The 12,377-nt window shown below is 42.9% G+C and overlaps 1 protein-coding gene across 2 annotated transcripts in view; it reads left to right on the top strand.

The window, feature by feature from the left end:
• Positions 1 to 12,377, top strand: part of SORCS3 (sortilin related VPS10 domain containing receptor 3) — a 646,463-nt gene that overhangs the window by 588,249 nt on the left and 45,837 nt on the right. For both annotated transcript variants that reach the window (XM_051823565.2, XM_051823568.2), the window contains 3 exons: positions 1,060 to 1,177; positions 2,120 to 2,253; positions 12,094 to 12,207. In XM_051823565.2, the coding sequence (XP_051679525.1) occupies positions 1,060 to 1,177; positions 2,120 to 2,253; positions 12,094 to 12,207 (366 nt within the window). The remainder of the gene's footprint in view (positions 1 to 1,059; positions 1,178 to 2,119; positions 2,254 to 12,093; positions 12,208 to 12,377) is intronic.

Raw genomic sequence — 12,377 nt, 5'->3', positions numbered from 1 at the left:
AAAATTGGCAGACTCAAACTATAGATTAGCTGATCCACTTTCCCTTCCCCAACACACACATGTGTATAGTACAACTTATAGATGAGGAAATTGAGTCATGTCAGTGGTTATGGATAGGTAAAATGCCACTGTTGGTATTAAGGAGACATGGAAGGCTGTTCGTCCAAATATTAACACTGGTTTATTCGGGGTGGTAGAATTTGACTATTAAGTGAATTCTTCTGTCTCTATGCTTTGTATATTTTAAATGTTTACTATAAAGTACATATGAAGGTACTTCAAAAGGTTCATGGAAAATGCAGATAAATTTTAAATGCAATTAATTGGCCAAAGGTGGGGTGGGGGCAATGTTTGGCCTAGGGGCTGGCATGGCCACATCAGTTATTGGAATGCCTAGGCTCAATTCCTGCCTCTAGCTCCTGGCTCCAGCCTCTTGCAGATGCAGGCCTGGGAGTCAGAAATGGTGGCTAAGTAACTGAGTTCCTGCTGCCCACATGAGAAGCCTGGATTGAGCTCCTGGCACCTGTTTGTGCCTGCGGTCAGGTCTGCTGAGGGCATTCATTCGGCAGAACCCAGTGGAACTCTTTTCCTGTCTCTCTCTCTCTCTTTATCTGTCTCTTCAGCCTTCAAAGAACAACAAAATGATAAGCTTGTTTGGGTAAAAAATTTTGGAAATTCAAACCTGTAAGGGATCTTCAAAGAGTTCACAAAAAAATGCCTACTATGAAAAAACTATTCATGGATTTAAAGATCTTTTGCAACAAAATAAATTTATCTTTTTAATGTCATGCTCCATGAGCTTTTTGGAATACCATCTAATATTATTTTTATAATTAAAAAAAGGTTCGTTTCAAACAAACCATGTGTGTCATGACAATTGCCTGGAGTTGTGTGAACAGTGGACTTCCTCCTTGGATGCCCTTCAAGGGACTCTGTTGGAGGAAGAGGTCAAGTCCAGGCTACAGTGAAATCCTCATCTCCTTCCCTGCGTTTGTGTGTTGGTGACTAATTATGAGGTCTTCTTCACTTGTCTTTCCCATCCCTTCCCTAACCACTTAGAGTTTTTGGCCACTTCAGCCTCCGCTCTGAATGGCAGTTGGTGAAAGTGGACTACAAATCTATCTTCAGCCGGCACTGCACTAAGGAGGACTATCAGACCTGGCACCTGCTCAATCAGGTACACCCCAGGGTTGGGGAGGGCTGCCTTCAGAGAAAGGGGACTGTTACAAGCCTGATTTAGTTTCATCTGGGTCGTCCTTTTTTGGAGAAGGAAATTGGGCCATGTAGGTTTGGCTTTGGGATAGAGGATTGCACACACCCAGGTCCAGCATGAGCAGGTGGTATTTTGTGCCCATTTTGTACCCTGGGATCCTGTATACTCATTGTGGCTAATGAGGTTCAAAGAGGTGATGACAATAATGTGGGGTTTTAGCTCTATCTATAGCTAAATGAGCACCGGTAGCTAGGAGACACTCCAATAGTTTGTTCATCTCAACCTGCCAATGTGGAAGGTGAGAGTATGTCTCAAGCCAGCATGAAATAGGACCACTGAGAAAGGATGCAAGGACGGATTGGTCTAATGATGGCAGTTATTTATTGCTATGAAACCTAGGTAGGCTTCTACAGTCATCAGAACTATTGGCTCATTGGGCTTTGTATGAATTTCTCCCCCTATTTTTGTTCTTGAGTAGGAATTAGGACTTAGGCATGACCCTCTGTCATAGAAAGGAAATTTTGTAGGTGAAAATCAGTTTCACTATGATGAAGGTGTGAAAACTATCCCAGAACTGGGTTCACTTTCACTAGAATTGCAACTGGAGCCATTTAGGCAATTTCCTGGTAGAAACTTTGCATTTTTTGTGGAGATGGAGAAGAAACAGGATGATCTGGACATCACTGGCCTGGGTGGGTGGAGGATATCAGAGGGCCACCCTCCTAGTACCCCTTTTGTGGAGTGGTGAAAGATGAACACTTTTATTCTTGGGTGCCCTAGTGGATGAGATTGCCACATAGAGTAACTACGAGAGAATGGAAGGCTGATGCTTCCTGCTGAGAAACCTGCTCCCTTCATCTCCTTTGTGTTGTTTCTGCCTCACTCACTGTGGACTTTCTCTTGAAGGGAGAGCCTTGTGTTATGGGCGAAAGGAAAATATTCAAGAAACGCAAGCCAGGAGCTCAGTGTGCCTTGGGCCGAGAGAGCTCAGGGTCTGTGGTCTCAGAACCCTGTGTCTGTGCCGACTGGGATTTCGAGTGGTGAGTCCTTTGGCGTTTCATCACCAGTTCCAACCAGATGTGTACCTGTTGATGGCGTGGGGGTAGGGGATGGAGGTAGGGGAGGAAGGTATAATCCTGAAGTGAGAAGTCTGGGTGCTGGCCCAAGGACCCAGCCATCTGGGTTATGAGCCAGCTGGAATTCTGCATCCCTGGAAGAAGAACAGGCTGAGGCAGATCCCTGACTGTTAGAACAGCATTTCCAAGAGGGCTTCTCCTTGTCTTCAGTGAGGGATTGGGTTGGGACCTGGCAGCACCTGGAGAGATGGGGACCTGACAGTCGTTTACAGACACCTGCACTCAAGTTGTGCTGCCATGGGAATCCTCTGTTGTTTCCTTTATTCTCCCTCCAACAACAACAAAGAGCAACTGTAAATCTCACCTACAGACACTAACTCCCAAATCTCCAAATGTTTGTTAAAGATGTATTTATTTATTTGAGAGGCAGTTAGAGAGAGAGAGAGAGAGAGAGAAAGAGAGAAATGGAAATCTTGTGTCAGCTGGTTCATTTCAAAGCCAGGAGCCAGAAAGTCCATCCAGATCTCCTACATGACAGACAGGAATCCAAGCACTTGGGCCACCTTTTACTGCATTCCCTGGCTCATAAGTAGGGAGCTGGATCAGAAGCAAAGCAGGCAGTACTCGGAACGAGCACTGAGGTGTGGGATGCCGGAGTCACAAGTAACAGCTTAACCCGCTATAAGCTAACCTCGGCCCCTAAATTTCCAGTATATTTCCCCCTTTTCCCTTGAATGGGATGCATCTCCCCTTGATGTGCAAACAGAGATGTCAAACTTAATGTGGCCAAAGCAAAGCTCTTCTTGAATGCTCCCGCTAGAAGCAGTCCCTGGCCTTGTTTTTTCCAAGTGCCACAAAATACACAGCCCTCTGCTCAGTTGCTAAATCAAAGACCCCGGACGGCTCGGTTTCTCTTTTCATCTTCCTGCCAGATCAAGACCCTGAGTGTGTCCTTGCGGTTTCTACCTCAGAGCACAGGCTACCGCAGAGTGCTCGTCTGCATCTCTACGGCTGTCTGGATCTATTCTCCAGTGCCTCCAGTCTTGCCATTCCTCTCACAGCAAAAACAGCAGCCACAACAATAACACATAGATGTATACATAATAAAATCTCACATTAGACCTTATGTCTACTGTGCTTACAATATCCCATCAACTTTCCTTCTGTCCTGAATACAGTCTCGCTTCATCACCATCTCCTGTGCTGTAACAAATCCAGTCTCACTCCTAGCAGAGGCAACAGAAAGTACCCAGCTTTCTCCTCAGCCTCAGCCTGGCTGCCACCTTGGGATCACTGATGCCCGGCACAAAAACCGCTTTCTCAGAAATGCCTTTCAAGGCCACCTAATTTACCTACACCAGGGCACTCTAGCGCCATGTTTCACGGTTTTCTTAGTGTTAATCACCACAGGAAGCAATTAGGATGTTCAGTTTGTGAATTCTCATCTCTCTCTCCCTAGTCCAATGTGAGTGCTTGAGTGCAGAAGCTTTAAACTTGTCTCACTGTTGAATCCCTAGGGCCTAGCCCATGGTGAATTTGCTGAACAGTTCTAGTGTGTTTCTGAATTTTCCTCCTTTCAGAAGGGTCAGAAACCTCCTGAATTCTAGGAATGGGTGCCTGTTACTCTGATCCTAGTTGGATCAATTCTTCCCTTCATCTCAATCAAATGTTCAGTCTGATTATTTTCATAATCCATCCGAGATTAAAAGACAGAACTTTTAAGACAAGGCATCAGCCTGTAAGCACGGGGTAGGTTGGGCATTGACAGAAGTGCATTTGCACTTTTGGGGTGGTGAGTAGCGAGGGAAGTTCAGATGGGAACAGAGCAGCTGCCCTGTCCTGCATCCCTACGCCTTTCACCTGCATTTCATGCAGCTCGTTTCGTGAGCTTGGTTTGTACCAGAAGCCATTTCTTTGTTTCGCACTCTCTTCTAGTAATATGATTTGGTTACTGCAAACCAGCTGGGGTATACTTCCTACCTGCTCTTCATCCCTGGTCTTATGCCTCGGAAAGCTAGGCTTCAGTAAAGATCCTTAAACTGGGATGTACTAAATGGAATTTAAATTTCAACAGCAGAGTCCCTTCTGTGGCAATTTTAACCCTTTGGGATAAAAGGATATTTTCTTTTTAAAAAAATATTTATTTATTTGAAAACTGTGAGTTACAGAGAGAGAGAGAGAGAAGGAGAGAGAGAGAAGGAGATCTTCCTGCCACTGATTTACTCTCCAAGTGATCTCAATGGCCAGGGCTGAACCAGGCCAAAGCTAAGAGCCAGGAGCTTGGTCTGGGACACCCACATGGCTGGCAGGCTTGAGTCATCTCCTCTGCTTTCCCCCAACCAGTAGCATGGAGCTGGATGAAAGTGGAGCAGCCAGGACTTGAATCGGCACTCATATGGGATGCTGGCATCAAAGGCAGTGTCTTTTTGCCTGCTATGCCAAAATGCCATGCCCTAAAAGGGTATTTCAACACTTGGGGAAAACAGTTTTCAATTATTAACCAGAATCCAACAAAACAGACATAGCAGTATGCACAGTGGCCCACTTGGAATTATGGCTTGTGACATTTTGATGTCAACCTGAATATTCATAATGTGAATGGCAGTCTGCCTATGTCCTGCAGACTGACTCCATGGGGGCACCCTGCTTGTGAACATGTCGTGCTCCATATTCTCCTGTGTCCCTCACCCAATGTCGAGAGGCCTCACAATGAGAAGGAATGAGAGCTGCAACATAAATATTTCTCCTTAAGCAATTCCATTAGCATATACTGATCAGGACAAAAATCTGAGTGCTGATATTTGGTTTTTGACCTTGGGAAATTTTCTTAATATCTGTGACTTCACTTTCTCAGCTACGAAATAAAAATACATGACATGTATCTCAAAGAGTCCTAGGGAGGAATGCATGAATTAATAAATGAATGAATATACATCATTAATATAGATAAGGCACTTATCCTGGTGCTGTACAGCACAGACATCCAGCATATGGTAGCTGTCACTACTGCAGTTGTTCCTCTTGTACCCCAGGGTTAAGTGGTCCCTATCATGTTTTTAGCAAGTAAACCAGAGCTTACATATCCAAATAAGGGCAGTCTTCAAAGTAGTATCTTTGGGTGCTATCCATTTTCTTCAGCGATGTTGGCATTACTTAAAATATTTCTGAACCCTTATTTGGGAACTGTTAGCAGAGTTAATCTGAAGAGGTAGGGTAGGCCTAGCAAGCATGCTCTGATTCTCACGCTTGCACTGGTGGAGGTGCCACCTGTGATGTCATGCCTGTTGTGTTTTAATGGAAAGAAAGTGAGCATTTTAGACGCAATTACTTGACCAAGATTACAAAACAGAGAAAAGAAGTTGGTGTTCAAATGTAGAACTAAACTAAATCCCTGTTCTCTCCCCTCTACTTCACCGTGTCTCAAGAATTCAACCTATGATTTATGATCTTAGGATTTCAGATTTACTGTGCATTTCAAAGAACAGGTTCTCCAAGTTTAGTGGTTCTAAAATTAAAACTCATCCTCAAATGATGTAGGTTTACTGTTGGTGATAAAACTTAATATGGAATGTTTCATGAACTCTGAAATAATATCAAATGAAGTACTTTTGACCATTTTACTAGAATGGTAATAGGGATATGACTTCCAAGATTTTATAGATATTTTTTAATATATAAGGTATTGCATTTCTTTACCCAATCACATTTCATTTTAAAAAGAAGGTAGAAGACTCACTTGAGTCTGAAGCAAACAAGAAGACACAGCTTGATGCTTATAGTCATAATCTCAAAACAGCAACAAAAGCACTCCTATGGCCTAAAAAATATTTTTTCACTACTTCTAAATATGGGAGAAGCAGTTGTTGATTTCTGAAATTTCTCAGTTATTTACAGTGGATTTGGGAGACAATGGAACTGACCATTTGAACGTTTCTTTGTTTTGAAATCTGCTTCCACGAGCATAGCTATTATTTGAAAAATGGAGATTTTTATCAGATTGATTTTATCTGTGTGTCTTTAATGCTAATATTAGAAGTCAGTGTATGGCAAGTTTCTTAGCTCTGGCTCCATCTCAGTGGTCTTTCCAGCCAGGTAGTGCTGTTAGCTAAGGAATCTGGAATACCAGCTCAGTTAGCACAGGCCCTCATCATGCACATTCTATGTGGTGGCTTCCCTAAGCCAAATAGAGCATGCTCATTTGGTTGATTCAGGCAAAGTTTGCCTCAGAGACAGCAAGGAAAGGAGCTACCCTAGTTTAATCTGTTTGTGGAGGGAGAAGAGGCTGGAGAGAATGCCTTCTCTTTGGTGGAAGAGTTGAGCAATTCAACATGACTTTTCAAATGGAGGGTATTTTCCACCTGTATCCCTCTAATACTTGGGGGGGAAAGAGGTTTTATGGATTCTCAGAAGCATTCACGTAGAGAATGCCATTGGCTTTCACTACTGTCACTGGAGTGTTGAAATAAATATGAATTTGATGTTTCCACTTAAGAGCCTCATAAATCTCCAACCTCAAGCTTACGCTAGAGAGATCCTGTGCAGCAACCCCCATCGTAGTGTGGGTGAGAGGGCCAAGATGAAATCGTGCTGAGAGCTGAGGTTGTCAGAGACTAGCAAGTTGTCATAAAAGGGACCGTAAGGGTCTGAAGTCATATGAGGTCTCCTGGAAAGGAATCACCTTCTGGGAACCCCAAATGCATTCATGAAAGAGAAAGTGGCTCAGAGCACTTGTCTTCCTTACTCACCCAGCCATTCACTCGGCAGTCACTTTTACTGAGTACCTACTATACACCAGATGTCCCACCAGGTCTTCCAGGAGGTGTCTTGTCTTCTCAACCAACTACTGGAAGGACAGTCTGTTACTGCAGGCATTTTACAGATGGATAAAAGGAGAGGATAAATCATTCATTCAAGATGATGATAATCTGAGCCTTAGACTCCTCAGATTTAACATGCCTTAGTTCTCACCATCCCTGTCTGGCATGGTGCCAGAGCCACTGAGCAAACTGGAGGGAACAGATGGTGGGGTGCCACAGCACATGAATTCAAGTGTGTCTAAAGTCCATTCAGTCTAGAATGCCAGGAAGAATTTTTTTTCTATAGTGGACAAGTCAAATATGTATAAACCAGAGTTATTACACTCAAAGAAGGCATAACAGAAAATAATGGAGTATAATTAAGTGCTGAATTTTATGGTCCAGAACTACACTGTCTATTACAGTAGGCTCTAGAGGCATGTGGTTATTTGCATTAAGGTGAAAGAAAATTTAAAATGCAGCCCTTCAGTGGCAGTGATGAGAAGCTAGCACATTAAACAGCATGGTTAGAAAGCATTTCCATTATCATGGGAAGTTTTCTTGGACAATGCTAGTGCTGGGAGGAAGTACTAGAGATGGTCAGAACAGAGAGATCACAGAGAGCTGCAGCAGTCCAGGAAGCCTTCCTGTGGGAGGTGGTGACAGAGCAATGCAGACCTGCTGCTTAGCACAAGGGAAATAGGCAGCCCTTCAGAGAAATGGACAAGGGACCTAGAGATACATGAGAAAGTTCTTGGTGACTAGAGGGATGAGGTAGATGGATACAAGGGGTTAGGTTAGGAGAAGCGTTTGAGGGCTGATTGTTGGGTTTCCCAGTGATACCTTTCACTGTGGCTGTGTACAAGTTTGTAAATGGCTAAAGTGGTAAGGATGTGAATCATTCATCCAATGCTGTGGCTCTCAGGACTGCTTCTGTTTTTAGAGTGCTTGCTCTCTGCCTGCCAAGAGCCTACATTTGCTGGTGTTAAATCTATCATCATGCTGTACTGCCTTCTAAGATGGGGACAGTGTCACCTGTAGAGCCACCTTCCTGGAATCCCAGCTGCCAGACAGCAGGATGGAGGATTGAGGGGGTCAGGGAGGCTGTGAGAGGGCTGTGCATGGCCTGAGGTTTGGACAGCCCCTGCAGCTTGTCAGAAGAAATATACTTCTTTCTCGACTCCATGAGTCTCTGAATGTCATTCCTGGAGTCCAGGGGGCCATCGTGATGACCAAATGTCCTGCGGGATGCACTAATGCTGAGCAGGGATTATCACCTCTGCGATAACATAGTGAGCTATGTGCCTTCTTGGCAAGACACACCTGCTCCTTCTGCTTTTCCTTCCCGGCCTACCAACTGAGTGAATTAGACTGGGGAGGATGTGCATTGCTTCCTTTTCTGATGTACAGAGACTTCTGGGTTTCCAAACCATGCTGGCTCTTCCTCTTTTAGGATCTAAGGATTTTCCCTGAATTAAATCTGGAAGACATACAGATTTCTGGAAATGAATATATTTTTGCCTAAGCTTCTAGAAATTCTGAAGCATTATAGTCAAAAAAGCCAGAGAGGTGACTTATTTCTTATAAGAAACTGCTTGTGTGTTTGCAGAATCAATGACAGCACACTTCCCTGAGGCAAATCAAACTTTGTGGTACATTCTGTCCTCACAATTCACAGAAAAAAGCCCTTTTCCCGGGAAGCTGGATCAGCTGCTGGAGCTCCTGGTTCGTCTTGATCATGGAGCGGGGAGGGAGGTTGAGCAATAGGAAAGATTTTAATAGACACTTAGCAGAAATTAATGGCTAGAACTGCAGTTTGGGGGCAGCCAGTTTCTGCTAATGTCGTTAAGTATTAACGGGGTGGTTTTACTCTTTGGGGGCAAAGCAGCGTGCCTGATTCACCCTTTGAATGACTGCATCTTCCAACAGCTATCAGGGCCGAACAGAGCTGCTGAAGATGGTTGCATTCACCAAAGAGCTTGAAGACGTTTCTGTCCTTCCCAACACTGCTTAAGAGAACATCTGGCCTTCACAGAGTATGAGGGCACAGAACATTAAACAGGTTGACCTAGGGTGCAGAGGGTTCACCAGATCCACCTCATAGACCAGTGGGGGAATTTTCTAGAAGTTGTGCAAACACGCCATAGCCCAGTGTTTCTGAGGATAAATAATACTTAGAAATAAGATGTTCAGTGGTGGTGTGAACCACCAGCTCTCTGAGGACAAATAAATACTAATTGCTGGACATGTACCCAATCTGACAGATTTCAAGTGGCTAATCTAACCTCAGGGAAAGCAGAACTGGGAAGAGATGAGTGGTAGCACATAGCATAGTATTTCCACCATACAGATACATAGATGTAAGTAATATCAAAAGCATAAAATGTATAATAATATAATATAATATTGATATGTAACATAGTATATATTATATACGGTAATAATAAAATGCAGTAATTAGCAATTAATGTGTTTTAGGTATTCATTACCTTTTTAATATAATTTTATAATTGAATTTTCATGTAATTTAATTTTAATAATGGTTTTAACAGCCATTAATTAACTTGCAAAATTCCTGAAATTGCACCAGTCAGCTCTCAAAGGCAATTGCAGGCTGGCGCAGCACTGAGTCCATATGAACTGTCGGGACGGGAGATCTGCTGCAGTCGATTAAATGGCTTGGCCAAAGATGGGCTTCGCCAGAATGTCTGTTTATCTTCTTCATTCCGCTTTTATTTAAGCATGATCATATCAGTGCTGGTCTTAGCATTCCGTGTATCCATCCGCAACCCTATTCACACTCACTCCATAGCTGTCTGATGAGTTCCAGGGGATGCTGACTGTGGTGCTCACTGGACTGCTAATTATGAGACCATGGTCTTCCTTCAGATACATACCCAATGCAGTGGATTAATTAGTATAATTGCTTTTTAAAAATTTTTATTTACAGCATACAAATTTCATGTATTTAATGTATACAGATTTAGAAATATTGGTGATACTTCCCACCCTACCCTCCCTCCCACCCATGCCCACACACTTCCTCTTCCTTCCTCTCTTATTCCCTGTCTTAATTTGTACAGTGGCCTTTTTGATGTAGTTGGGATGTTCATTCATTCAATAATCATTTACTTAACACCTGAAGTGGCCTTGGTACTGTCTGAAACTGGTGTAGTGACGGGAAACAGCCAAAGATCCCCCCTCTTTTGTAGCCTCCAAGTCTGTGTGGTCCCAAAGATTTGCCTGGGGCATCAGGAATGGCACCGTATGATCTTGATGTTAAAGAAGAATAAGTTGGAGACTATCAAACACAGGAAAGGGTGGAGTGTCTCAAGCCCAGAACACAATATATGAAAAGACTGGAATATATGAAGAGGTTGGAAGAGCTGTCCAGGAACACTCAGTTGGGAGTTTTGTTGGAGCAAGGTAGTTGGGAAGATGGAGTGGGAATTAAACTGGGCAGAAAGCATATATGGTCTCCTGAAACCCTTGGCACTGTACTGTGCTGTTTAGTGCTCTGCTTCCTGCTGTATTATTCCACTATAGTTGGGTTTGTGGTGTGCCATCCTCAGCTCTTCCAAAAACTGAAAAGCCCTTGAGGACAGCTCTTGTCATACTTCTTTTCACTGGAAAGAGCAATCATTAAATGATAAATAAACTCAGAATTAAAATTTTATCTCTATCTACCCTCCCTACCTATCCTAGATTTATATCTAAATAATTGTCTTGCATTTTTATTCAACTGTCAGAAAATCTTGGCTCAGCAGATACGGGAGCAGAAAAAGAAAGGAAGGATAGGTGTTGATGGCGTGGTTTTCCTTGCTGTTTTGTGTGTCGTTAACACTCAGTGGATCAATATCCAAATAGCTAGACTGTGCTGCCCAGTCTGTGGGTTTCAAGGAACCCTAGTGTTCTTGACTTGGAAGCATGAATTCTCTTGCCACAGAAGTGACCCTCAATGACCTCTCAGCAGTTACAAGCGCAATCATCCCTTTTACCTACTTTATTGCTCTTCTACTCCGACATTTGTACACTTGGGACTTCTGTAAAGTCCAAACGGGGAAACATCATTTGAACTTCAAATGGGGCCCTTCCTCTCCAACACTGCTCCATTGCTTCCTCTTTTTACAGTGGAGAGGAACAGACAAGGGAATCATATCTGACTTTTTTTTTTCTTCATTGTATTATGCCTTGAATTTTGCAGAAACATAGGGAAGAGCTCCAGTTTAGTTTTATTTTTAGAGAAATAGGGGTCTGTGTTATATAAGGAAACATTTGGATGGCTGAGTGTACACGTGAATGTGCATGCATATTTATGTTTGAGTTTGTAGGAAAAATGTCAATCTTTAAAATCAATTTTGAAATAACATATATTGAATTGTAGCACAGAGTATTTTGACCTTCAAAGATGTCTTCTTGGTTGTCATTTGCTCATTTCAGAAATATTATTGTGCCCAAAATATGCTCTTAAACATTAAGCGTACCTGACCTGCAAGTGAGGTACCTGTCACATTTAAATACATATCTTTTTAAACCTAGAATTTCCACTGCTTTTTTTCAGGTTAGGATCCAGATGATTTTGTATTATTTCTGATTTAGAAATCCAGAGGCAGGGGTTTGTCCTAGTAGTGAAGACACTGGTTAAAGAGTAGCTGGGTTTGATGCCTGACTCCTACTGATTCCCATGTCTTGATAATGACTTGGCTCAAGTAGCTGGGCCCCTGCCATGCATCTGAAAGATCTGGGTTGAGTTCTTAGCTCCTTTGGGACCCTGGGCTTTGCAGGCATTTGGGGAATGAACCAGCAGATGAGAGAGCTTCTCTCTCTCTCTCTCTCTAATGCATAAATAAATATTAAAAATTATTTTCAAGGTAAGAATACTTGCTGCCATTAGGGATATTTCAGTCAATGTGTTGTAACTCTTTGGATGACAACAGGAACATGTGCATTTCTATGTGTCTGGTATTTTAGTATTATACATATATACCATTATTTCTTTTCCTGGCAGTGACTATGGTTATGAGAGACATGGGGAAAGCCAGTGTGTACCAGCTTTCTGGTACAATCCAGCATCTCCATCAAAGGACTGCAGCCTGGGACAAAGCTACCTTAACAGCACTGGGTAAGTAGAACGCCTGAAGGAACTCGACTCATTGTTTTCCTACTGCCCTGATTTGGAATTAAAAGGAGTACACTGCTATTGAGAAAGATATATAGAGAAGTATATAGAGAAAAAGAGGTGTATTACTCTGCTCAGAATCAGCCCTTAAGGCATTCGGATCTGGCTGAAGA

This window comes from Oryctolagus cuniculus, chromosome 15 (genome assembly GCF_964237555.1).
Source record: "Oryctolagus cuniculus chromosome 15, mOryCun1.1, whole genome shotgun sequence".
Classification (NCBI taxonomy): Eukaryota; Metazoa; Chordata; class Mammalia; order Lagomorpha; family Leporidae; genus Oryctolagus; species Oryctolagus cuniculus.
The sequence above is the reverse complement of the archived record's forward strand: the minus strand, read 5'-3'. Positions and strand labels throughout refer to the sequence as shown.